At 43.7% G+C, this 27,669-nt stretch overlaps 2 protein-coding genes across 2 annotated transcripts; both read left to right on the plus strand.

Moving 5' to 3' along the window:
• Window positions 1-137: 137 nt before the first annotated feature.
• On the plus strand, window positions 138-4,590 carry ccnj (cyclin J). Its single transcript, XM_018681081.2, has 7 exons — window positions 138-312; window positions 569-659; window positions 1,081-1,291; window positions 1,377-1,676; window positions 2,887-3,046; window positions 3,226-3,507; window positions 3,617-4,590. Exons 2-7 carry the CDS (start codon window positions 591-593, stop codon window positions 4,011-4,013), a joined length of 1,419 nt encoding a protein of 472 aa, XP_018536597.1. The 5' UTR covers window positions 138-312; window positions 569-590; the 3' UTR covers window positions 4,014-4,590.
• Window positions 4,591-10,125: 5,535 nt separating this feature from the next.
• btaf1 (BTAF1 RNA polymerase II, B-TFIID transcription factor-associated) lies at window positions 10,126-27,611 on the plus strand. Its single transcript, XM_018681080.1, is given in 39 exon segments — window positions 10,126-10,563; window positions 11,563-11,686; window positions 11,904-12,018; window positions 12,266-12,409; window positions 12,884-13,083; window positions 13,988-14,121; window positions 14,237-14,366; window positions 14,461-14,529; window positions 14,671-14,760; window positions 14,842-14,937; window positions 15,031-15,207; window positions 15,427-15,567; window positions 15,692-15,816; window positions 16,626-16,746; window positions 16,842-16,946; window positions 17,037-17,186; window positions 17,592-17,734; window positions 17,830-18,004; window positions 18,152-18,355; window positions 18,773-19,193; window positions 19,281-19,465; window positions 19,559-19,715; window positions 20,590-20,699; window positions 20,794-20,995; window positions 21,111-21,259; window positions 21,350-21,502; window positions 22,044-22,165; window positions 22,423-22,590; window positions 22,692-22,769; window positions 22,851-22,980; window positions 23,079-23,117; window positions 23,119-23,221; window positions 23,308-23,438; window positions 23,695-23,817; window positions 24,088-24,240; window positions 24,330-24,541; window positions 24,667-24,826; window positions 24,998-25,168; window positions 26,404-27,611. Coding segments are annotated over 39 exon segments (5,574 nt in total). The 5' UTR covers window positions 10,126-10,549; the 3' UTR covers window positions 26,554-27,611.
• Window positions 27,612-27,669: the final 58 nt, after the last annotated feature.

Raw genomic sequence — 27,669 nt, forward strand, 5'->3', positions numbered from 1 at the left:
TTTTAAGGGGAAAGGAAACAGAATAAAAGGTGATATATAATGTAGATTTAGAAAAACATATGTATACAAATCTGTTTATCACGTGTTCTCAACAACAATTCATTTCCGTCGGTTGTTCACGCGCTGTCACCTTGAAACTCGTGTTTCCGGTAGCACTTGAAGGCAGCAGTAGCGTTTGCTGGACTCGTGCTGAGCAGAAAAGCGTCCCCCCTGAACACAACAATGAGTGTAAAGAAAAGCATGTTCGGCTAGTTTGAATTGAAGTTTACTTCAGTGAAACTGCCCGTAATATTCACTACATGTGCTCATTGGGTGAGTCTCCACTCCTGAACCGCCAGCGTTCATACTGTTTTATTTTCTGACCTAGAAAGAAAAAAAAAAAAACACAATGAATCGACAGGCGATCGATCACGGTGCCACTGGTGTCCGCTCCTGATCCGCTGCAGTCCGGTGGGAGGGGGGGGTTGCATGACACTTCACCGAGTTAAAAAAGTTTAATTGCGCAGCAGATAACTTGTGTTTCCATGTGAAAACATCTGCAGCAGCTGACTGTTTTCACCTCTCACAGGTTTCCAAAAGCACAGCATTAAATGGAGCTGGAGGATCAATGGTGGAGAGGACAGCTGGCTGCAGATATGTACCAGGCGCTACGGGTCAAAGTGAGTGGGACACAGTGACCGCTGGGTGATGGCTGCCAAAACAGACATGGAAAAAAGTTCTTTTAAAGTGTTTTCACGTCTTTGTTTCATGCAATTTAATGTATTCGTTTTTATTTTGTTGCCTGTCTGTTAAGTCTGTGTGTAGTGTATTAGACATCTGTGTTTGTTGTGTTAGACACACACACAAGATTTTTTAAGACAAATCTGATGGTATGTTGGACATTTTTCAAATAAATGAAAAGGAAAAGGATCCTTTCATTTAAAATCATATTCAGAGGAACAGTTCCAATATAAAAGATCAATTTATCAGTCTAGTTTTAGTGTTTGAGTTTATTTCTTCAGCTATTCTGTGTGTCTGTAATATTACAACAGATTATAACCAAACTAAATTCTAAATAAAAAACTATTTGTTCTCCAACAGGAGCTCAAGTTACCATCCTACAAAGGCCAGTCCCCTCAGCTGAACTTGAGGCGATACTTTGCGGACCTCATAGCCCTGGTCAGCAACCGCTTCAGACTGTGTCCTGCAGCCCGACACCTGGCCGTCTACCTGCTGGACCTCTTCATGGACCGCTACGACATCACTGTGCAGCAGCTTCACATGGTCTCACTCGCATGTCTTCTGTTGGCGAGTAAGTGTGTCACTGGCTTCACACTCCAGCACTCCATCAACTCTTAAGTTTTGTGACCCCCCCTCCGAATGTTCCTCCCTGGCAGGTAAATTTGAGGAAACGGAGGACAGGGTTCCGAAGCTGGACACCCTGAACAGCCTGGGCTGCATGAGCTCCATGAACCTGGTCCTGACCAAGCAGGGTTTACTACACATGGAGCTGCTCCTGCTCGAAACCTTCCAGTGGAACCTGTACCTCCCCACAGCCGCTCATTTCATAGAGTACTACCTGTCCATCGCTGTCCACGAGGGAGACCTCCATGACGGCTGGCCCATGACCTGCCTGGAGAAGACTAGATTATACATGGCCAAGTACGCTGATTATTTCCTGGAGGTTTCCTTGCAGGGTGAGATGTGTTTCTTACAGTATTTGGACTCCTATAGTGGTCCTTGCAGCAGTTACTGTAGTACTACACTGCCCTACAAAGGCAGAAAGCAGTAACTGCAGCACCTAAACCAATCCTGTGTGATTTAAGGATGATGATTTTATGCAGAAACATATAACACTACCAGACTCCATTGACAAAAACAGTGATTTTACCGAGCAGAACACAGGAGCTGCTGGAACACCACTGCTTCAATCACTTAGTTTGTTTGTGTTATTGTGTGTGTACTTTTACTCATGTGAAGTATCTGATTACTTCCTCCATCACTGAAAGTCACACAGTAACACAAACAAACTAATAAACTGAGGCAGTCGTATTCCAGAAAATCACTGTTTTTGTCAATGGAGTCTGGTAGTTATATATACCATTGTTTCTGGTTAAATAAAATATATTTCTCTTTAATAAAAAAGACCTATCGCTGTAGGAATCCTACTTTTATTTGTGGTATGGCAGTATTTTTAATCCCAGTTTCAAAAATACCAGAGTTTTCCTTTAAGTTAGCTTGATTATCGACAGTTCACAGGGATTAAATGCCACTGATTTGTTTATCCCATATTCATATTTATAGTGGGATGAATATAGTAAAGTAATTTATTATTTTACACATTTGAATATGTGATTTTAAAAGCATCTTAACTACAACAAATCAAATTTCAAGAGAGTCAAAAACTGAGATGGCAGTTACTGCTACTCTGCTAAGCTAGTTAGCTTTAGCAGGAGGTTAGCTAGGTTATTATGCTCTGTTATGATTGGATTTATGTGGAATTCATGTGATTATGTGGAATAACAACCTGAATTATTGAGATGTCAGTTTATTAAAATGGTTATTTTTCAATTACAGATGACAGCAAGAGAAAAAAATATGAACATTTAGTTTTAGCTTTAGCTAAGGCTAGCCGAGGCTATGTCACAGGCTAGCTTTCACTTGATCTTCTATAGCACTCATGTTTTAGCAGTCTAGTCGGCTTTCTTCCTGTGGCAGGGGGCCAACGAGTGCGACAGCTGCTACAACAACACACAAATTACTAAACCAGAGTAAAGTTACTACAGGCTAGGCAGCAGTACAAAGGGGAAATCCAGTGCAGATATTGCATGTTTCTCCCTTTGCAGAGGAGTACAGTTTTCTCGCTGCCTGTGTGGTGACGAGCTGCTCTTTTCTTTCTTCCCTCAGATCATGTGTTTTTGTGTTTTGCCCCCTCACTGGTGGCTGCTGCCTGTGTGGCGGCCTCCCGCCTCATCCTCCACCTGTCGCCCACGTGGCCCCCCCGACTGCAGCACCTCACAGGATACACATGGGACAACCTGGTCCCATGTGCAGAGAAACTTCTCAAGTGCGTATCTGTATCAGGACAGTTAAATATGGGGATTTATCTTGGTGACAGTGATGCAGATAGATACTGATAACTCCCAGTGTACGATGCACAATGACAACAGGATCTCACATGCAGTACGAGCAGACTAAACATTTCACGCTAACATCAGTGTCTCTTTGTCCTCTATTTTTACTCAGTGCACATGACAGTGACGTCAAAGAGGCCAACAAGCAGAAGAGCCAGCAGCAGCAGCAGCAGATGTTGTACCACAGTTCAGGCCAGACAGCCACTGTGGCCCAGTACCTGCACCCGCCCAGCATGCAGTACCCCCAGCAGGCTAACCACAGGCCCGCCTCCTACCTCAGCCACTCCACCGCCGGCCTGCAGGCTCCGAACAGGCAACACCCAGGCCATCACTGCCTCGCTGGATCCAGCATCACTAACAGGGCTTACCAAGTCAGCATGCCCTATAACTCCCAGTACACGATGACACACATTGCACAATGACAATAGGATCTCACATGCAGTTAGAGCAGACAGTAGCTTAAACATTTCACGCTAATGTCAGTGTCCCCTTGTCTTACTCAGTGCACATGACAGTGATGTCAAAGAGGCCAACAAGCAGCAGAGCCAGCAGCAGCTGGCCAGCAGCAGCAGCAGCAGATGCTGTACCACAGTTCAGGCCAGACAGCCACTGTGGCCCAGTACCCGCACCCGTCCAGCATGCAGTACCCCCAGCAGGCTAACCACAGGCCCGCCTCCTACCTCAGCCACTCCACCGCCGGCCTGCAGGCTCCGAACGGCAACACCCAGGCCATGCACTGCCTCGCTGGATCCAGCATCACTAACGGGGCTTAGCAAGTCGGCGTGCCCTACACCTTCGCTCCTCCGTGCTTCGACAGATGATGCAGTTTCAGGATTTGGTCATTTTTGGGGAGGAGGTGATGTGTTTCTCATGAACACAACAGAGTACACGTGTTTTTAATTTGAAGAGACTCGGTGAGATCGGTGCAGCACTTTGAACCATAAGGTGTACGCGATGTGCAATATGCATACTCTGCTGTCATTTTCTGTGGAGAGCCTGCATGAGGGATATTTTTTGTTTTTGTTTTCAAGATGTTTGAGATATCAGGAGTGAATGTTGTTGTGAGGTGACTAGAGGCAGAGTTTGCACCACTGTTCCCCACTAGTGTTACTGTATAATTTAGCTACAGACCAAAAGTCTTGTATTTAATTAAGCCAAAGTACCTCAGAAGTATTGAACGTGTTTACCTTGTGTCTGTAGTCTGTATGATGACTGCTGTGCTGAGTTAAAAAGGCAGTAACAAAGGGATTTAGGTCGGTTTGTGGTTGAGATAAGGAAGCACAGTTTGTGTTGGTGGTCTGTGCCTTGAAAGTTTTTTTTGTTGTTGTTCTGTTTTGATGAGTGCGATTTGTAAAACTAGAAAAGAATATTCTCCTCTAGATGTCACAATTTATTTGCTCTTCTGTACACAGAGAATTTCAGTCAGTGCTGTGCACTTCTACTATGATAGTTTTAAATAAAATACAAATCTGCGTTAGATGAACAGAGCTCATTCCTTTGATTTATTCCCATTTAAAACTGTATTTTCTAATTGTTATATTGAACTCATCAGACACAGATGATTGAGGACAAACTCAGCCATCGAGAAAACTGCAGTGCTGCAAAGTGACTGAGTACATGTATCAAGTTACTGCACTCGAGAACTATTTTAAGGTACTTGTACTTTCCTTTAGCATTTCCATTAACCACATTTATCTGATTGTCTGAATCACTTTTATCATTTACATAATGCAGAAAAAGTCTATTTTGTGCACAGAAGTGAGATCATTTCAACTTGTTTTAACAGTAGTACCTAGTTTTATGAATTCTCTAGAGTGAAATAAAAAGTTAATGATTAACTAGAGCATCTACTTTTACAAAGAAACAAGATCATCATATAAAATCAAATCAGCTCCACCTCAAACATCAAACATCAAAATGTTAAAGCTTAAGTGATGAAAAAAATCATAAAAGTGCTGTTCTGCCTCATTGTTACAAAGTTCATAACATTTATGTACTTTAACATCCAGTAAAGATCATTTTCACTTTGTGGTATTATTACTTTAACTTCAGTAAAACATCGGAGTACTTCTTCCCTCACAGACAGAAACATTGTTTTCTTCAGGCATATTTTTGACCCACAGTGACAGGATGTGGTTGGGTTTTGGGTATAATGTCGACCAGTGAGTCACAAAAAAAAAAAAAAAAGACGCCCTCACATCAACTGATTACTGAATCACTGTTTATAACAGTGGGAAACAAAACGAGCCAAATACATTTGATTGAAATAATGATATGAGGAACGTGACTTTCATGTTTCATGCTTTGACTGATGAGTTACTGTACAAAGGCGAAACAAGACTTCATCATGTTTTGGATTTGGATCATGTTTTTCTTTCCTTTTCCAGTCAGAAGTTTATCCACTGTGTAATTTACATAGCAGACTCCTAATGCAGCAAACTCTTCTTCCATAAGGTCGTTTCTGTCTTCCTCCTGTTTGCTGTCAAATAAAAGTATAGAACATCCAGGAACAGTGAAGGTAATGGAAAAATGAATATAGCACTGAAGCTCCAGAATAGCATCAGTGCTGCTAATAGATCCCCCTGGTTGTGTGATTCATGCAGTGTGTAGAGTCATGAGCAGCTTATGTCCAATGACAGGACAACCCACAGCCTGCAGAGGGCAGTATGAGGCAAATCTCTGTTGATGCTCTTCATCTCTGTGGCTTCACAGCTCAGGTTCTCTTGAATGTGAGCTGAAGAAGAAACTTTCTATTTAAAAAAAATAGTGTCATAAAACATTTCAGTAGCCTGTGTATTTCAATATTTACCTCTTAATTTGTTTTTTATTTTTATTTTAATAAGCTGGATTGGTCGGTCCAAGCTAAATGTTTATTCTGGTGTATCACCTCTGAGGTGCCCCCACTCTCCTGAGCATAAACTCCAAATCACTCTGTTTTCCTTCCACTTCAACATTTTGTTTATTCATTATTGAGTCTGGAGTTATGGTTATAGCTCGGGTGAGATCCTAATTAAAGTCACTTCCTGATATAAAACAATGTGGTCTGGCCTGACCAACAACTCTTTCAAGTACACCTCCGAAGCTCTCCTGATTCCTTCATGTCATGATGTGGCAGACCTACTAAAATAGCGTTTCCGTTCTGGGAATATAAGCTGCAGAGCTTCCTGCGGAGGAGGAAGCAGACTGATGAGCACGGTGATGAGGACCAGAGTCTTCTCGCTGTTTATGATTCGCTCCTTCTTCCTCCCAAACACTGCGGATATCGGCTCAGCAGCCAAACCAGTAGGTGGACCAAGATTCATGAAGCCATCCAGGCTGCTTCGCCACTCTCACACTCTGTCTTAACAGTCTATTTACTCACCAAGTCCTCCTGTGTCCGGGTAGAGTAGCAACTAATTCACACACCTTTCAAAATACATATTGGCTCTGTGTTAATCCTTTTGTCATTGAACAGTTTAATGTGTGGTCAGGGTGATGCAGCCTAACCACACTGAACAAGGATGGAGGAAGTAAAGTCAAAAGTAAACTCATCTCAGCAGACAGCTGAAATCTGAATACCATATGAGCTTTTTTTTAACATTTCCAGACAAAGTTCAGGAGAAAAGCTGTAAAAGAAATAAGTTCAGTGACTTTCACATGCTCCTCTGTGGATGCTAAAATGTTTTATACCACCCACTCGTCCATCTGCTACTGCAGGATTTAGCTAATTGTATTTTGCACATTCAGAAAATGTACATATCTGCATGTGATAATGGGTGTGATGTAATCCTCTGATATATCAGTGTGACCTTGCAGAGAACTTGTGTGGTTTGTCTCGATGCCTGCAGTCAGCCCACAACACAGCACGTCTCCAGTGAGTATGAATCTTCCAGAGGAGTGAAAACAACAGTAAACCTGTCACTACCAATAAAACTATGAAGCACTGATAAATAATTGGTTGAAAACTACATTTTCCTGGGATTTTCCTTCATGTCCAGTACAGTGTTTTCCCTCCTAAATACAGTGCTAACCACAGCACCACCGTGCCCTTTCTAAACACAGCATCTTAGAAATAGGATAATAACACAAAGATTGAATCATACCTTTAGCTTTTTTATAACCGCTGCACATACGCCCATGAGATTTAAATGTTTGAATAATCAAACATGGTTTAAAGAATATAACAAATAGTTCAAGGCGTTGACTCAGCCTCCTAATTCCCCAGATCTCAGTCTGATCGAGCATCTGTCCGATCCACAGAGGCCTCACCTCAACTTACAGGATTTAAAGGACCTGCTGCTGATGTGTTGGTGCCTCACACCACATGGACTCTTATTGTGCTGAAGCTCTAAGTGTTTTAAATGACTAACAATAAGTCTTTTTAAAGTTAAAGTAATATCATCAAAGAAGCTTCGTCCTGTAACTCTGTAAGGAAGTCTCACACTTTGATGTAATAGTGTTACATGGGACGGCTTAGTCTGGGAGTGACTACCACACTCACAGATTAAACAGGGATCACATCAGGACATTGCACATGGAGAAAAAAAAGAAAAAAAAGTCACATTATTATGCTACAGGCACTGATGCATCCTCCTCCTCCAGATTCATGAGCTCATTACACACAAAGTGCCTCATGAAAATCACATTGTTCCCCTTCTGAAGGAGGATTAATAAGCCCATTACTAGATTCAGGTGATATATTATATTCAAAGTTTTTGAAAATGTAATTTCTATGATTGCATTGCGATAAGCTCCTCTTTCGTTTTACTTAGTTTCAATGATCTATTTGCCTTCAGAAGGCAGATGGTAGAGATGCGAGCCAGCGTGAGCACGTTACTGAGATCTCACTGAGCAGTGTATTCAAATGAGATGAAGAAGCCTGATATGTCACATAACACAAAGCAACATACTGCCTGTGACTGTAGTGATATGAAAAGTGTCAGCTGTGGGTTTTATGATCAGATCAGCTGCCTTAATATTTGTCATGAGTCAGTTCACAGCAGGTATTCCTCCAGTGTTATTTAGTCTAAAACTCATCACGCCATTTACACAGATTTAGATTCTGAAGCTTTGTCTATTTTTAAACATGTAAAACATCAGTAGGTGAGACTCTGTTGGTTCAGTTTGAAACACAATGTGAATCACTGTCAGCTCCAAAACAAATGTGTTCAATATGCATGTATTGTAGCTGTGAATGTGACTGCACCTTATATGTGACAGATTTGCCATTTTCTCTGCTGCTCTGATGCTGCACTGAGCAGAAGAAAGGTGTTGGAAGGAGGGGGGCAGGTGATATAAAGCCCAGCCATGTTCAAGTCAAACTGCTATATCACAATACTGAAGTCTATATTGAACATGTATCAGCTTAAGAGATATTTGGACATATAAGTGGTTATGATACAACAACTTTCTAACAAAACACCCTTTAAAATACATCTAGACATTCACTTAAATATAAAAAAACAGATACCGAAACCAACAAAACAGGCTAATCATGTTGGTCTCTCATTAAAAAAAGAATGTTGATCCTTTAATAATATTTAAGTCAAAATGACTTTCACAGTCCTTTGTAACCCGTTTAGATTCTATTGCCCCGAAGAGATAAAACAGGATTTACTGTAATCTAAATGTGAGCACACATAGTACTCCAAACTGCAAAAGCCCTGTGCTTATTTTAGATATTGCATAACAATGTTTCATAACCAAAATTCTGCAAACAGACAGGATGCTCATTATGTGATAAAATCATCTCTAATATGCAACTGTTGTGATGCTATCACATGGCAATATACAAGATATTAGATGCAACTCTGTCATATCAAAACCTGCCTTCTTCTTTCTTCATGTTCATCCACTGTGTGATCACATGTTCCCTCCTCCGTACAACAGTTACGTGGTTTTATTTCCGTTAACTTTATAATCAATAATATTATTTAGGATATTTTGCAGACCTTGGCTCAACCCTGGTCTGTGAATTAACCAAACACCTGCAGGAAGAGAAGGAATAAATCTTCAAATAATAGAGGTCATGCTGCACTTGTGATTTTCAATCATCAGATTTACGGCAGAAAAATAGGACTCCTCCTACAGGATACTTAAACATCTGAGTAAGAAATAAAATCTATAATATGAAAGTCCCCCACTTTAAAAGACCATGAAATATTATGAGGACAGCCTGACAGAGGTCACAGATAAAGTCATACCCTCTTTTCTTTTCTTTCCTTTCCTTTTAACATTTCAACGAGTAAAACTCTTGTATACTGCTACTCTGTTTTTAAATTTTATCTGCATAATAGGTGTACTCATATACTGTAGCTTACTCTAACCCTGACCTGTTAGGTTATGAATGCCATATGGAAAAGTTAGAGGTCATGAACTGAGTAAATATGATCTCATAAACTTAAAAGACAGTTGTAAAGTGTGTGTGTGAAATACAAATTAAAATACACACTTAATTTGCATTGTGCAAATACTGCAACTGTGTATTTGCCCTGCTGCTTAATCCTGGTAAACACCACCTAAACAGCAGCTATCTGAAACACTGAGCATGGTTAAGCTTTGCTGGTGTTTCTAGAACAAAATTTCTTAACCTGTGAGTACGCATGTCCATTTTGTTGAAACTGAGAAGCTAAATTACTTATTACCTGAAGCTCAGGGTTCAATTTCAAGTGTAATTGTAGGAAACACACAACGAAAAGTATTGTGAAATTAATGTAAAATCAATTAAAGAAATTTAGTACATAGAGTTCCAGTGTTGTAATTCAGATAATAGCGGTTAAATAAAATCTGTCTTGCACATACACGAACGTATACACAAGCACACATCGTTTAATTAGTTAATATTTGGTTCTGGATCAACTAAAGTCACGTTAAAAGCAACAATCTATGGAGCATCAATGAGGAAAAAATGTAAACTGTCCCTTTTCGTTTTTTTCCCCCTTCCACTCGTTTCCTCTTTTAACGTACTTTCTGATTGGCTCTCCCCGCTGCTTCTAGCCAATCAGCATCCGCCTGCTATGGAGGAAGGAATAAATGCAAGATGGCTCCTCATATAAGAACAGTCTTCTGGGTCGCCCTCAACGTGCAACAAAATAACTCTTTACATCTTATAAGGTTAAAATATTTATACGCGAAGAGTTCTGAAGGGTAACTTGAGCTATAGATTGATATGCGTGTGGCACTCGGCGATATTTCGTGGGAGAAGATACCGAAGAGACAAAGAGGGACAACTTTGAAGCCATGAATCGGCGGTGAAGTCACTCTCTTCGGTAGACAGAGTTGGGGTGGTCACAAGCAGAGAGCCTGGGCCTCAGCTAGCTAGCTAGCCGCTAACTAGCTAATGACTTCACCTACTGTTATCTGTCGCATTGGAAACGTTAAACAGCAAAGAGGGGAAAGCCTCAAATTGCCGGTCGCCTGTTGAATGCGGGACGCGAAAGGCCGTATAATTTTTGACCATGGCTGTTTCGAGGTAAGTTTAACTTTCACTTACACTCACTCGGTTCTGTCTTTTTATACGACTTCCATTAACAATTAGCTAGCTAACTTGCTAATACCTGCTAGCTTTTGATTTGGCAAAGAATGGCATGGCGACGGCCGACTAACTGCAGCTAGTTAGCTAACAGATGTAACGTTATGGTGGTAACTTATAGTCTCTACTCGTGGCTTTGGGTTTACAGGCCGGGAACTAACTGGGTTCATAATCAGCTTGGACTCATGTTTAGCCTCAGTTTGTAAAATTAATCTCCCATATAAGTGTTTCGCTTTTCTCAGTTGATGCTCTGCTGATAAATACAAGCTAATTAACATTATTGTGAAGTTGTGTCACGTTAGGTGGTTAGCTGTGCAGAGTGATAATAAATTCAGTAAGCGGAACAGGAGCCCTGCTTGGTGACACAGTTTATTCAGCACACATTTAAACACACCAGCTTGTCAAGTTGCAAGTTTGCATCCTGTCCTTGATGCGTAAATCTTTTAAGTCACTTTAAAGCACACTAGTTTTGACGTGTGCTTAGCTGGTGTGATTGTTGTGATAATTCCACGTGGTGTCAGTGGTCCTCGTTTGCATAGCAAAGTAGACTCCCCTGTAGTTACGCTTAAGTATTAGTGGTACCTGGGTTCACGCCCCGTACATCCCTAATCCACTCCACTTTATTAATAGACCGCTAATGACCTCACTGAAAGACCAGGATCATTGTAAAGGTTGCCATGGTGCGAAGCCAAACAATTAATAATACATAATGGGTTTATCCATGTATCCACGTGTTCCCTTGTCATATTTGATCAATGTGTTTATTTATTTAGAGTTTATGGGGAGTAAAAGTTGATGTACACGTTCAAAGATTTAACCAAGATATTCTGGTTTTATGATTCAATAATTGGAAGTGGTTTCTGCACAGCAGGACATCAAATGTTGGAGAAGAGGAACCAGGATGTTGTTTTGTTCAGTGCTGTTCATTGTTGTCTTTAGACTTGATCGGCTGTTTATCCTGCTTGACACTGGAACAACACCAGTAACCAGGAAAGCAGCAGCCCAGCAGCTTGGAGAAGTGGTCAAACTCCACCCACATGAACTCAATAACCTCCTATCAAAGGTGCGTATATGATATGTCATTGTCCTAACATGTTATAAAGTCCTTGCAGTCACAAAAAGGACCTTCTAATGTCTTGACAAAAGGGGCAAAAAGCAAGGGTGCTATTCTGTTTTGTGTTGTCCATTTCACTTTCTCTTTCTGTCTCTTTATAAGTCGGACAGTTTCAGTTGAACTTGCATGTGTAAGTAAATGAAATCTATTTTCTGTCAATTACAAGGTCTTGACCTACCTAAGGAGTCCCAACTGGGACACTCGTATAGCAGCGGGCCAAGCTGTAGAGGCCATTGTGAAGAATATTCCTGAGTGGGACCCGCCCCCGAAGCCTAAAGAAGGTGAGGCTTGTTCATTGAAATACTCATATCCTCTTAAATTTTTGGGGGATTCAGGAAGCTGCATTAAACACTGATCTCCAGCTTTGTTGAGCGTCTTCTCTTAGACCACTCATGGTACCCAATTGGAAGGCTTTAACCACAGGGAAAAGATGCCTCGTCTGCATTAGTGCACAAATGGCCTCAGAGTCATTAAGTAGTTAGAGGGACAAATGTGCAGTTATGCAACACTCTTGTTTATTTCATGTAGAGTCTTGTGAAGACTTATCTCCAGAGGATTCCTCCTGTGACCGGTTGAGTTTCTACCACTTTGACATCTCTCGCCTACTCAAACATGGGGCCTCTCTGCTGGGATCTGCTGGGGCTGAGTTTGAGCTGCAGGATGACAAAACTGGTTTGTAGTGTTTATTTTATTGTTTAACATTCATACTATTACACTTTCTCACACACACAGAAAAAATAAGATGACTGTTTGCACCGTGTTCCTGGACCTGATTCTGACGTAAACACAAATATCATTGAGCTACATTTCCATGAATTTGAATGCAATTTGAACAAGGAAAGTTGCTCGTCCTCATTTGAATTTGAACATTTTGTCTCATTGTCTTTTCCTGCGTTCTCTTGTTATACCAGTAGTCGCATCTCTGTGAACTGATTTTCACTTCTCATTCAAGGTGCCCCGTTCTATTGAAGTTTACTAAATTTAGCCACTTCTAGGTGACTTTCAGGGTTATTTATGATGCTGTTCCTGTATTTATTTGTGGTCCTATCTTTAATCATGTTGCCACCTAGCTGCATTTAGCTCCAGAGTGACACTCTGTTGTTCGCATACACAAAATCAATATTCCATTCTGTCATGTCTTCGCAGGTGAGATGGATCCTAAGGAACGTCTTGCTCGCCAGAGGAAGCTTCTTCAGAAGAAGTTGGGTCTGGACATGGGTGCTGCCATCGGCATGGACACAGAGGAGCTCTTCAACGACGAGGACCTCGACTATACCTGTCAACCCACTGGGCTCAAAGCCCATGGAAGCAAAGCCACAGCTGGATCCAGCTCCCGGAACCATGTAGTGGGTCTCATTTTTAGCCTCTTAGCTTTGACGAAGCAGATTCTCTGAGCATGCACTTTGTGTACTTTGGTTCACTAAGGATGGATGATAAAGTTCAACACAGGTGAAGATAATCAGAAGTTTGAGTGGGCGCCTGTTGTCACTGCTTCTGTCAGCAGTTGAGTGTTGCCCTGAAGCTCGAGCTGTGTCCCTCATTTGTCAGTCGGTTTGGATGAAAGCGATGAAGGCTTGACTTATCTGGCCAAGTTGATTAAAGTGAAGACAGGAAAGGCAGGCTATAGCTTGTTCCACAGTGACAGAGGCAGTTGCTGAGAAGTGCCTACTCACACATATGACTCGCAACATATTATGCTACGCTACACCTTTTTCATTGCAGCACTAAGGCTTGTCTGAACAGGATATCTGCTCAGAAAAGCTGTATTACAGTCATGCTTACTCTGTCATCTTCTCTCTGGACCTGACAGTCTTTTTGGTGAATCAGTTTTTTCTCAGCCTATTATGAACAAAAACCTTGGCGTTGTTTTTATTTTTCCAGTTTTTGTCTTGGATCGTTCCTGTCTCCTTTTTATATCTTCCAAGTCTGTGTGCCTTTTTTCTGTAGTGAAAGGCTGCACACACTTTAAATTGCTCAGTGTAACAGCACAGGACAGTGAACAGTATGTGCTTGTAGAGAGTCCAGTACAGTAACTATAAAAATGACTTGGGCATGAATTGGCAGGGAGAATGTAGTTAACCTAGTTAGTTTACTTGAAGCAGCTTCCACCACTTAGATTTATTTTGTTTTGAACTAGAGAACTAATTTGTTAAATGATTCATTCGGTAATCTGCTCTGTATTGTAGTGCATCTGAAGTGTGTTCAGGAATGTTTCAAACTGTATAATCAGCCCCACTGTTTTGTTTTCAGCCTATTCATGCTGCTGAGTTGATTGACTCAGAGTTCCGGCCAGGCATGAGCAGTCGTCAGAAGAACAAGGCGAAGAGGATGGCTAAACTAGTGGCAAAACAGCGATCCAGAGACATGGATCCAAACGAAAAGAGGTGTGATTGTGCATGCTGTGTACCTACAAACATGTCTGACTACGGTCATGCATCATCTAGATCTTTTAAGACATCACAGAATGATGATTTTCTTTGTGATCGCTCTGTCTTTTAGTAATGACAGTTTTGAGGGTGAACCCGAAGAGAAACGAAGGAAAACCACCAACGTAGTTATCGACCAACCGGCGACGGAGCATAAAGTCTTAATCGACAACGTTCCAGACAACTCGAGTCTTTTAGAAGAGGTGAGGAGTCTGTCATAAGTCAGGCTATAACTTGTCTATGTGATGGTGTATAAACGCTGTAAAGGTGTAACTGACGTCTCTGTGTTGCCCTTAGACAAATGAGTGGCCTCTGGAAAGCTTCTGTGAGGAGCTCTGTAACGACCTCTTCAATCCTTCATGGGAGGTAAAAACATTTTTAAAAAACTACTTAAAACAATTTTTATTGAGCCTTCTTTAAGTTTAATTTACCTACAAAGCACTAACCTTTTTAATACATTTATGTGACCCTTGCAAAGTATGAAATATAATATGTGGTTGTTTATAGGTTCGTCATGGAGCTGGTACGGGTCTCAGAGAAATCCTGAAGTCCCATGGAGCTGGGGGAGGGAAGCTGGTGGGCAGCACTGTACAACAGGTATTTTATCCTCCTCCTCAGGCTTTTTAACATTTTAGTGAGAATAAAACACGACGTGAACTGTGTGATGTTTTGTTGTAGATGTCGCGGCAGCATCAGGAATGGATAGAGGACCTGGTCATCCGGCTACTCTGTGTCTTCGCTCTGGACCGCTTTGGGGATTTTGTATCTGATGAAGTAAGCCTGAACAGAATGTTACTCACTGATGTATAATCACAGCTTATCTCCCCTGTGTTTTTATTTATTCTGCTATCGCTCTCCCTTTTCCAGGTGGTGGCTCCTGTGAGGGAGACGTGTGCCCAGACGCTCGGCGTGGCCCTTCGCTACATGAATGAAACCGGTGTTTCCATGACAGTAGACGTCCTGCTGAAGCTGCTTAAAGAAGACCAGTGGGAGGTCCGTCATGGAGGCCTGCTGGGGATCAAATATGCCCTGGCTGTCCGACAGGTGCCACCTGTTCTTTGTCTACATGATGAGCTGTTAAATAAGCGTAGCAGGGTTGTATTTGATTTGAGTGCCATATGGTCATGATTACAAGCTGTGGAGTAGGAGAATATCTGTGTGGATGAAAAGCTTTTTTTGTTTTATGGTCTGGAGGCTTAGGTTGCTTCTTGCGGAGGGATGTCAGAGATGATCTTCATCTGTCTGTTCCTTTGTGTTTTTCAGGACCTGATCTCCGTCTTACTGCCCCGGGTGCTCCCTGCCATCACTGTAGGCCTGCAGGACCTAGACGACGATGTCCGAGCCGTGGCAGCTGCAGCCCTCATCCCTGTGGTGGAAGGCTTGGTTCAGCTACTGCCCAATAAGGTCAGAGAGGCAAAACAGATGAGTTTTCAGTCTCTGTTGAAGTGTGTCACCTCTGGGTGGTTATTTTTCATACTGTCCTCGTTACAGAGATCTTAATTTAGTTGTAAAATTCTGTGTCTCTCAGGTACCCTTCATAGTGAACACACTATGGGATGCTCTTTTAGACCTGGACGACCTCACTGCTTCCACCAACAGCATCATGACATTGCTGTCCTCATTGCTCACCTATCCACAGGTCCGACAGTGCAGGTCAGTCTCGGAAGGTCGTATAATACTATGATACTGCTTGATTTTTGAAGAGTGGTGAAACTCAGAGATGATTTGGTTTAAATACGTGCTCCGCTCATAGAAAACTGCTGCACATCACATCAGATGAGCAAAATGAAAATCAAATGTCTGGAGCAGAAGGTGAAGAGCTGGTCCCTCGAAACAGACCATCATTCAATATTTCAGATTTAGAGAAAGTGATGTTAATCAAGAACAAATTGTGCTGCAACACAACCAACCTGTTCAACCACAAACTGCATCAGGATGAAAGCATAAAGGACAAAAGGAATAAAGTCAGTGAATCCTTGTCCTCTTCCAGCGTCAACTCAGATGTAACAGTGACGTTTTACAGCTCGTCACCGTGTCCATCCAGCTCCCAGGAGGTTATAAAAAGGCTTATAAAACAGGGCATACACTTTTCTTTTAACGGTCTGTTATTCAGTGGCCACTTCATTAGATCAAAGAGTAGATCTGCCCAGTACATAAAGGTAGAGATTCAGCCATTGTTCAGTTAAACAATAGATGAGAAGACATGCAACTGTGTGACGTGAAATGCAGCTTTACATGTTGGAGATAATCAGTTTTGTCTGTTGCAAATGATCTCCTCTGAACTTCATTTGAACTTAATTTACATAAAAGCTCAGAGTCGGATGATGTATCTCGACAACTCAGCAGATTTAAGAGTTCAAGCAGAGGTGAAGTGTGTGTCCTTATAACGATGTATTGTGGCGATCTTGCGTGATCTTCCCTGATTGTGTATTTACACTGATACACTTCCCTGTTCACTGTAGCATGCAGCAGTCGTTAACAGTCCTGGTTCCTCGGGTGTGGCCGTTCTTGAGACACACTATATCCTCAGTGAGACGTGCAGCACTGGAAACACTGTTCACTCTGCTGTCTAAAGCAGACCAGGTAAAGAGAAACACGACATTCATGTAATATATTTGTTTCTACATACTGAATCCCAGCTGATATTTGTGTATCTGTTCATGTATTTTGTTCTTCAGAGCTGTGCTATGTGGATCAACCCCATCCTACAAGATATGCTCCGACACATCTTCCAGTCCTGCATACTGGAGAGCAACGAGGAAATCCTTGAACTGATCCAAAAGGTTTGTTGCATTCTCTCATTTTTCTTTTCTCATACATCAGTTACCTTTTGGTTTTTGCTTTGTTTTGCTGATGTGTGTCCCTGTGTGCAGGTGTGGATGGAGCTGCTGTCTCAGGCCCCCCAGCAGTACGTGGTAGCAGCCAGCTGTCCGTGGATGGGTGCCTGGCTCTGCCTCATGATGCAGGCCTCACACATTCCTATAGACCTGAACATGCTGCTGGAAGTGAAAGCCCGCTCCAAGGTTTCACTCTCTCCTCACAGCTTAATATAGACCTGAACTCTTATATTCCTCTGTTCTCAGCCGTATTGTATTTATTGTGTGTGCGAGGAGTCCTGTAGCTGTTTGTATGTTTCAGTCAGGAGCTGTAGCTATAAAAATACAGCAGAGGAGTCGCATTCTAACCCAACAAGTACCTTTTAATAGCCAGTTGGTTTAATGAGGTGTGTCTGAAAGCTGAGGGAGAATAGATGCAAGTTAGAAACAGGAACAGTTTTACTTCGCATGCATCAAACTGATTCATCGTGCTTGTATTTTAAACAGAGGAGGAGAAGCTGTTTATTACATTGCATTTATAAAGCCACATGAAAATTATGTGGAGTTCCATTTAATTTAAATGTGATGTTTAATGTTTTGCTGATGCAACAGGATAAGGCTGGTACAAAGGCACGTCAGGGGACCAATCAGGTGAAGGAAACGGTCCAGGAGTATATCGCAGGTGCAGAGACTGTGACAGACGACCCAGTGACGAGGGACTATGTGGTGATTCGAGCTCGTCTCATGGCTGCCAAGTAAGTTTTGACTGCTGCGTTAGAAGGGGAAAAAGAAACACGAGTTCCCAGATAAATGGTTTTTAAAGATGCTAACAGTCTCTTTTTGTATCCAGATTGCTGGGGGCTCTGTGTAGGTGTATCTGTGACCCTCAGCTCAACGCTGCATCTCAGGAGATCCGACCAGCTGAGTCTTTGGGCCAGCTGTTGCTCTTCCACCTCAACTCCAAGTCTGCCCTGCAGCGCATAGCTGTGGCTCTGGTGCTTTGTGAGTGGGCTGCACTGCAGAAGGTGAAAAGCGCAGGCACTGAGTTTGAGTTTGTTTGTTCTTGAATCATTACAAATTCAACACCTTCTGGATGTGGTATGAGCATAACAGAATCGGTGCACTTGGAGGCCAAATACCTCGGTTTACCTTTTCCAATTTCTCTCTCTCAGGACTGTCAGGTGGTGTCATCCATGGTGCACCCTCGTCTTCTGGCCATTCTGTCTGAGCAGCTGTACTATGATGAGATCGCCATCCCCTTCACGCGCATGCAGAACGAGTGCAAACAGCTTATTGCGCTGCTGGCTGATGCCCACATAGACCTTCAGGACCGCCTCAATTGTAGCGTTTTCACCATTGACCAAGCAAATGATCTGGTGAGTCTGCAAATGTCATTTCTAAAGAATCATCAAAAACACAGAAGACTTGGAGTTTAAAGTTAATAAAATAACTTGAAAGAAGAAAATGTGCACATCATTACACAGCTACCTGGAACAAATAGTCCTGGGCAGACCACCAGTCACACAGCTACTAAAAAAAAACAACACATTTTGTTTCATTACCATCACATTAAGCTGTCATGGTATTTGGCTGCTATTATCGTGGCAGGTTTTCCATATTGTCCAGCTATAATTTGTTTCCTGCCCAGGTTTTCATTTCCTGAGCTGACAGCTTTGGTATTAATGGTTTGGTACCCAGCTGATTCTCAGCTCCAAAGGTTAATAGATATTGCTCTCTGTAACCGATTTGCTCCAATTCCCGTCACTCACTTTCTCCTCTCACTTGTTCCCTAGGTAACTACCATCTTTACGGAGTCAACAGCAGGCCTGAATGTGAAGTCTAAACAGTGGCAGGCGCTGGACAGTAAACGACAGCAGGCTCAGGCAACGGTGATGGAGACGAGCGCAGAGTGGCAGCAGCTGCATCTGCGCGTGCACATGTTCACAGCCTGCGCCGTCATTAACCTCCAGGTGCTTCCCGACAAGCTCAACCCGCTGGTCAGGCCTCTGATGGAGGCCATCAAGCGAGAGGAGAACACCCTGATTCAGGGTTACGCTGCTGCTTTTATAGCCAAGCTGCTACAGCAGTGTGCTGGACGCTCACCGTGTCCCAACCCCAAGATCATCAAAAACCTCTGTGCCTCGGCCTGCGTGGACTCCTCGGTCACACCCTCGTCTGCCTGCCCTGTACCCCCCACACAGGAAAACGCCAAAAGTACGAGCTGCTGAAGCTTGAGCATGTTTTCAGTCATTTTAATGCATTCTGTTGACCACGCTTCTCTCTTACGTCTCATGTTATTAGGTGGTGGGTTGGAGAAAGACGGCATGCATCACATGGTCAACAAAACCCGCGGCATCATCACACTGTACCGTCACCAAAAGGCAGCGTTTGCCATCACCAGTAAGAGAGGCCCAGCCCCTAAAGCCCCGAAGCCCCCCTCCACGGAGCTGCCTCCTGGCAGCACCATCAGCACTGATAATGACGAGGTACAGAGGGTTACTACAGAACATTCACCTCACATTTACTCCACATAGACCACAAGTTGTTTACTCTTTTATTTCCCCTTTGCTCCGTTTTAGAGCAAGAAGCCATTTCTTATTCAGCGAAGAGGGGCAGAGTTCTCGTTAACAACTGTTGCCAGACACTTTGGTACAAACCTCACCAAGTCTCTGCCGTACCTCTGGGAGAACACAGTGGGACCTCTGAGGACAGTGGTGACTGAAAATCAAAGAATTGGTATGCTGACCGGGTTAATCACATTTAAATCTGCAACAGAAATATCTTACTCTTAAAAAGTTACTTCTAGCAAGTCTGTTTGTAGACTTTTGGCCTTTTCAGTGGACTTGAATGCAGCTAACTGAATCATTTTAGGTTCAAAATTCAGTTTAAATCTGTTGTTATCTAGAGATGATTCATAGCAGGAAGCACTGAAACTGTTTCTGGATCCTAACTGGATGAAAGTATTTGTGTATCAGCAATAATCAACAGTTCAGTTTTAGCTCTTTTCAAACACGTAGCACCCTGTGGCAGCCATACATGACTTTTTCTCTTTCCATCTTCTTCATAGAGGATCATTTTTGCCTCACTGGTCCAGAACATTATCACTATCTTTTTCTGTGTCTGGAGTTTACCAAGGGCTTGCACCTCTAAAGGTTTCTCTTCAGGAAAGACATGGATATCCACATCCTGGGGAACATAACATGCCGTGCAGTTATGAAGAACTTTTTCTTCACCTTGCAAATTATTTTCTGGTCATCTGTAAGACTTCTTCTCCTTAGTCGACCAGCCCATTTTTACATTTTCTTGCTGAAGATTTTGGCAAACCAACTACATCTGATTTCTCCCCTGGGAGATTTTTTTTTCTGAGCTCTTTAGTGCATGAACTAATGTTGAAACGAAACACAGCTGCAGTAACATTTATCAGTCGAGCATGCAATTACTTTTGAACCCTTGCAATTTGGGTGCTATGTGTTAAAAGGGCTATTTCTCTCACAAAAAAAGCTGAGACTTGACACTTTCAATGTGATACCCATTATTTCCAACTGAAAGTGTTGCAGCTCAGAGCCTGAAGAACAAAAATTTGAATCAGTGTGTCTCTTGTGTGTTGTAGATAGGCAGGTCCAGCTGGAGAGAGGAGACACTGCAGCCCAGGAGCTGGTCAACTCTCTGCAGGTTCTGGAGGTTATGGCCGGAGCCATGGCTTCTGAACTCAAACCTTTGGTGAGATTGACTCTCTGTCATACCTCTCAACCATCACAGAGTCTCAGAAAGCTCATTTACCAGCAGTAAGGATTCTCTTTGTGTTGTTCTCCAGCTACTGGAGCACCTGCCGCATCTGTTCACCTGCCTGCAGCACCCGTACACGGCGGTGCGTCACATGGCAGCACGCTGTGTGGGCGTGCTCAGTAAGATAGCCATGCTGGAGACCATGAACAGTTTCCTTGAGTGTGTACTCCCCTGGTTAGCTGCTATTGACGACTGCACCAAACAGGAGGGAGCCATCGAGGCTTTAGCCTGTATCCTTCACTCCACGTCTTCTCTTCAGACTCTGTTTCCAGTGTTGGCATGAAGAAAGGTGTGGAGACTTGTGTTATTTCTGTGCAGTAGTTTCCTTGACCAGCATCTCACCAGGTGTCATGGAGCAACTGGATGTGGACATCGTGCCCTATATTGTGCTGCTGGTTGTGCCGGTTCTGGGCCGTATGAGCGACCCCAGCGACAGCATTCGCTTCATGGCCACACAGTGCTTCGCTACACTCATCCGGCTGCTGCCACTGGAGGTAAGTGCAGACAGAACACACCAGGCACTCACTCAATTTCATAATGTCATCGTGGAGAGTGAAGCTAATATTTTTCCTCTCGACTTCCAGGCGGGTATACCGGACCCTCCAGCCATGTCTGCTGACCTCATCCGCCAGAAAGCCAGAGAACGCCACTTCCTGGAGCAACTGCTTGATGGCAGAAAGTTGGAGAACTACAAGATCCCTGTGCCCATTAAGGCTGAGCTCAGGAAGTACCAGCAGGTGTGTGTTGGTGTTCTGGCTTCACTCTGATGCCTCCCTAAAGCAGCAGATGACAGATTCACACCCTGTGATTTTACACATTTAAACAACTCCTGGAACCACCTGCCTCTGCACCTCTGGACTGAAAGTTTCAGGAATGAGGTTTTGCTTCAAGTGCTGCAGGCTGGAGATGTAGACAACAGAGATACTGACGACAAATGGCTTTCCTGAGTAAATTTAAACCAGTCAGATGGAGATAGGGCATGTGTGCAGCTTCTGTCTAGAAATGTTGGTTGCTGGCAGCTCTGCTGAGACCAGCCATCCATCTCTTTAATGGAGCAGTGCAGAAGTCCAGTTTAAATGCTACTCCCATTGTTACTACTGTCGGGCAGCACAGTGCTGCCAGGTCCTCAACAAGTCACCCTTAACTGACTCAGGAGAAAATGTCACCCTGAAACCAACCGCAGTTAAAATGGATAGGGCTGTTATTTTTATGTCTGTTTCAGTGAGCAGATTTGTGTGTGCTGGTATTTTCAGTGCTGGTCTCTGTCTCGTCTTGCAGGATGGAGTGAACTGGTTGTCCTTCCTGAACAAATACAAGCTGCACGGGATCCTGTGTGACGACATGGGCCTCGGCAAGACGCTGCAATCCATCTGCATCCTGGCAGGAGATCACTACCTCAGGTACACAGTCCAAACAGCTCCATTACTGTTAGTACTGTTTGACTTTCTATTGTACAGAGTCAGCACGCTGACTCAGCTCCTCTGTCAGCTGACGACATACTGAACCTTTCAGAAGAAACATCGCTCACATGTCTGTTTCCTCTAGACACGTCTGTGGAGAACAGTTTTTATATGCAGCTGCTCACAGAGGGTCACTAACTACTTTATCATAGTACAACATTGTTAGGACTCAGCCCCTGTGTGTGATGTCTACTCAGGGCTCAGGAATATGCCAAGACTAAGGCTGCAGACTGCAGCCCCCTGCCCTCCCTGGTGGTGTGTCCTCCCACACTGACTGGCCACTGGGTGGACGAAGTGGGCAAGTTCTGCAGCAGAGAATACCTCAACCCGCTGCATTACACTGGGCCTCCTACTGAACGAATGCGGTGAGGGAATGGAAAGAGAGTGATTCATGGTCTCAGTTTATTTTATTTTTCAAACCTGAACACCAGGAGAAGTTTTATTTAATGTGTGTTTACTTTTTCAGGTTGCAACACCAAGTGAAAAAGCACAATCTCATAGTAGCCTCTTATGATGTTGTACGAAATGACATCGACTTTTTTAGGTGAGTATTATTCCTGTTATGGTTTTTTATGTTTGGGAGTTAGATGTCCTGTTTTTAAAAGTGTCTCTTCTAATTTTTCAGAAATATCAAATTCAATTACTGTATCCTTGATGAGGGTCACGTCATCAAGAATGGGAAAACCAAACTTTCCAAAGCCATTAAGCAATTGGCTGCCAACTTCAGAGTCATCCTGTCAGGAACACCCATCCAGGTGAGACGCCATCTTTGATCTCAAATGAGATTGTAGCTCTTCCCATGTATGTTTATTAGTGGAAGCGTTAATATTTTTCCTCACCGTCCTGTCCCCAGAACAACGTCCTCGAGCTGTGGTCGTTGTTTGACTTCCTTCATGCCGGGATTCCTCGGGACAGAGCGGCAGTTTGCTGCTCGTTACGGTAAACCGATCCTGGCCAGCCGTGACGCCAAAAGTTCTTCACGGGAACAGGAAGCAGGTCTGTCAGCTAGCTGTCTCTCATTCCTAACATTCCTAACATCACATTTGTTCTAAAAAGCTTAAGTAACTGTGGTGACCCTGCAGGTGTTCTGGCGATGGAGGCCCTACATCGGCAGGTGCTGCCCTTCCTTCTGAGGAGGATGAAGGAGGATGTCCTTCAGGATCTTCCTCCTAAAATAATTCAGGACTATTACTGCAACCTGAGTCCTCTTCAGGTACTTGTGGCCCCTAACATCCATCTAATGGACACTATTGTCACTGTTAGCACTGAAAGGACAAGCGTATTTTACCTCTTGTCTGAGTGCCTCCGCTTATATATCTCTTACTATTGGTTGTAATTATAGTGACTAGCTAAAGACCTTGCATGTAAGTTCAATGTTAGGATCGGGCAACTTTGGAAGTGCGATACAACTTGATAATCACACAACCTCAGTGTAAACAACCTTGGTTTGCTTTCTCAACCACCTGCAGGTTCAGCTGTACGAAGACTTTGCAAAGTCTCGAGCCAAGGCCAGCGTGGAGGACAGCATCTCTACGGCCTCCACAGAAGAGGAGGAAAAGCCCAAGCTGAAGGCCACAGGTCATGTCTTCCAGGTACCAAGGTTTCTCTCTTTCGGGAATCAGTGTAAACCTGCTAGAATTAAAGGTGCTCTGTGGAGTTTCTGTGTAAACAGACGACGTGTTTACATCCAGTGTTACTCATTGAAATGGATTTAGTGCATCCTTGAGGTGTTGAATACGTTTCCCTCCTCCTTCCGTGTGCAAAAGACAAACAAAACAACCCTGATAAACTTTACAGAGCAGATGTAAACTCTGTCTTTATCTTGCACAGTTACATTCTCCTTCATATCCACATCTTCTCAGGCTCTGCAGTACCTGCGGAAGCTGTGCAACCACCCGAGCTTGGTCTTGACTCCGCAGCATCCAGAGTACAAACGTATCGCCGAGCAGCTGGGAAGTCAAAACTCCAGCCTGCGGGACATCCAGCACGCACCCAAACTCTCCGCTCTCAAACAGGTAATGTGCTGGGAAGGCAATTTCATGAAGGATCTAAGTCTGCTCATGGTGTCTCTGATGATTCACTGTTTCCACCCTGTGTTCTTCAGCTGTTGCTGGACTGTGGTCTTGGTGGTGGAGGAGGATCAGAGGGAGGCACTGAGGCGGTGGTGGCCCAGCATCGTGTGCTCATCTTCTGTCAGCTGAAGAGCATGCTGGACATTGTGGAGCACGACCTGCTGAAACCCAAACTGCCCAGCGTCACCTACCTGAGGCTGGACGGCAGCGTGCAGGCCGGGCTGCGCCACTCCATCGTTTCCAGGTCGGTACATTCATTCATACACTCGCTTTTTTTTTATCAACACATTTAAAATTTGGTTGAAAACTCTGCCTTTCCACCAAAGTTCACTTCTTTTTTTGGCTTTTTTTTCCCCCTCTGTGTCTCAGGTTTAACAATGACCCATCCATTGACGTGCTGCTGCTGACCACCCATGTTGGTGGTCTGGGTCTGAACCTCACAGGTGCAGACACCGTGGTGTTTGTGGAACATGACTGGAACCCCATGAGGGACTTGCAGGCCATGGACCGTGCCCATAGGATAGGACAGGTGACTGCTGTCAGATGCACTAGCATACAACAGAGTACAGGACACAGACAACAGAGCACACACAGCACAACATGTGATAGATTATTAAATGAACAGTCTCGGATTGTGTGTCATTGCAGACTGAGCTACACGTCTCATACATCCTGTCCATGTTCATTTTGCTTTGTGCAGAAACGGGTCGTGAACGTGTACAGGCTGATCACACGAGGCACGCTGGAGGAGAAGATAATGGGTCTGCAGAAATTCAAGATGAGCATCGCCAACACCGTCATCAGCCAAGAGAACACCAGCCTGCACAGCATGGGCACAGACCAGCTCCTCAACCTCTTCACTCTCGACAAGGTGAGACCTCCAGGTGTTTCTGTCTGCGGGACAGATGTCAGGGAGCTGAAAGTCCAGGTCATACAGAGTTTTACTTTGTGGGTTCTCTCTGTGGTGCTAAAAGGCATCAGACAGGCTACAACTCTAGGAAGTTCATCTGATAAAAACTTTAACCATGGAAGCTCAGTGGTTACATCTTTATCCAACAAAAACAAATAAAATGGATCACACAGTAACTATGAAATCATTAATAATCTCAGAAACATTATGTACACATGCTGTTAAATATACTGGTTATCAGTAGGTGTAAAGGAGGCGACGGTCTCCTTCAGCTTCTTATGGTGTAACCAAAGGTTTCCCTCACTGAGAGCAGAAAGAATAACATAAGAAAACACATTTGAAAGCAATATATCTTCAAAGTTCAGAGCAGTAGAGCTCCAGGCGCCACATGACTCGGTTTGATTACATTGCCTGAGTAAAAATGAATGGCACCAGCGCCGATTTCAAGCCGCCAGAGTTCACTTCACACTTTAAATCCCCAGAAATGGAACGATCTATCACAACTTGACAGATTAAACGTTACTGACCCTTAAAATACCACCAGTCTGCCCTTCACAAGTACTGAGACAGTCTGAGTCGACACCAGGTCCAGACCTCTACAATTATCTGATCAACTTTCCCTCCTCTGACAAGTTAGCCCTGCAAAATCCACACCACAGTGCGTCGGTTTAAAACGCCTTTTATGAAAATAGAACCGTTAGAAATCACAATAAAAGCATGAAAAATAAACAAGATATTAAAGTCAGGAAGCGTTGCCTGTAGCTTCCCATCACTCTGTTTTTCTTCTGCTCGTTTTATGTCCTGTAATCCTTTTCTGTCGTCTTTCAGGATCGTAGGGAATCTGATAAAATCCTCTCCCCTTTGCTTTTCCCAGACACCATGTTAACTTTTTATAAATACAGCAGGCGAAGAGACAAGTTAGCTGCTAGCAGCGGCATGCTTGGCAGTAATTTGAACAGTGTGCTTTCCTGCCAACATGACGGTGTTTTGATTTTGACTGCTGCATGCTGGGATTGCATGACCTCAACTACCAGAGCTCTATAGAGCAGAGACGCTAATTCACACAGATACTCAGTGTTTGTCAGATCATCACTTAGTGACTAAATTAGCTAAGAGATGAGTCGATCAGGAGACATTGTTAAAAGAAAAGTCTGTGAGCTCGCATGGCTGAACGCTCATGGCTAAATGTGTTTCAGGACGACAAGGGTGAGAAGGGCGAGCAGACGCCGTCGACCTCAGGAAAGGCCTCCATGAAGTCTGTGCTGGACGGCCTGGGGGAGCTATGGGACCAGCAGCAGTACGACACCGAGTACAACCTGGACAGCTTCATGCACTCCCTGCATTAGCACTGTACGACCCCCCCCCCCCCCCGATCCCGACGCAGCCCCCATGTGCTGACCATGCCGGACCTGGTCAGAACCTGAGACCCCCAGCCCTGGCTAACTATAAAGAGTCACTGATGGCTAATAGTTAACAGTTCATGACCCAAAGCAATAGCTAAAACACAGCCAAAATAAAACATCTATATTTTACTGCTCTGAGATCGAGCGTTCTACTGCAACAGTGTTGGAACATTTTCCTCTGATGTTTCAGAACGTTGTCAGACATCCCATAATTTCTTGTTAGAGCAAAGCACCCAGACAGCGCCAGTGTTGGTTTACATCATCTGTATCCGTTCAGAGCAGCCTCACCACTGTACACAGTGATGTTACTCTCTGTATCATAATTATAGTTTTCCTTTATAGCTACAGCACCAGGTGCTACTTTTACAGCTCACTGCCCTCCTCCTCTCACGTTGCATTGCCAGAGTATACAGTGTTACCAGCTTCAGATGCCGTTACCCTCCTTATCTGCCCTCTCTCACCCCCCCTCACCCTATCACAAAGTCTTAAAAGCACTGCTGTACCCAGCCACGCCTGTCAACACCTCTCTGACTGATGAATACAAACATGTTTTTGTATGACAAAAGGAAACGGGGGCGAGAGTGCCAGGCGCGCTGGAGAAAAACCACAGGATGTCATCAGCGTTCTGGCTTTTTATAGCACAAACTGGTGACTGCTGCTGAGCTCAGGAGCTGTTAGTGCTCGGCACGATGACTCCCATCCTCCAGGTGGCGCTGGTTTTTACTCTCCTCCGAGAGGATCTGTTCACATGACCTGTAGCCGTCAAGAGGCTTTGGTGGAGAACTGATCTGTGTGGTGTCCAGTGTAAAGAAAAAATAATGGCCTGGGGAAGCACTGCACTTGAAGCAGCATTACAGAGACTGAACATGGGGCCAAGCTGAAACTGGTACCTGAAACTTGTCACAAGTATTTTAAATGACTTATAGACTTGTACATATTTCTGTAATTGCTGCTTTTTGTTTATGATGGTGGAATTGTAATAAATTCTACACACCTTTGAATTGCATCTTCTTTTTTCTTTGCATGTTAATGTGTGATGGCCAGTAGATGGTGTGGTTG

This window comes from Lates calcarifer, linkage group LG16_LG22 (assembly GCF_001640805.2).
Source record: "Lates calcarifer isolate ASB-BC8 linkage group LG16_LG22, TLL_Latcal_v3, whole genome shotgun sequence".
NCBI lineage: Eukaryota > Metazoa > Chordata > Actinopteri > Centropomidae > Lates > Lates calcarifer.

Excerpts from the sequence above, each read along its gene's own strand:
- ccnj (XM_018681081.2), top strand. The coding sequence starts at position 591 with ATGGAGCTGGAGGATCAATGGTGGAGAGGACAGCTGGCTGCAGATATG. Across the intron at positions 660-1,080 it reads ACCAGGCGCTACGGGTCAAA|GAGCTCAAGTTACCATCCTA; the intron begins GTGAGTGGGACA and ends GTTCTCCAACAG. Across the intron at positions 3,508-3,616 it reads AGCATGCCCTATAACTCCCA|TGCACATGACAGTGATGTCA; the intron begins GTACACGATGAC and ends TGTCTTACTCAG.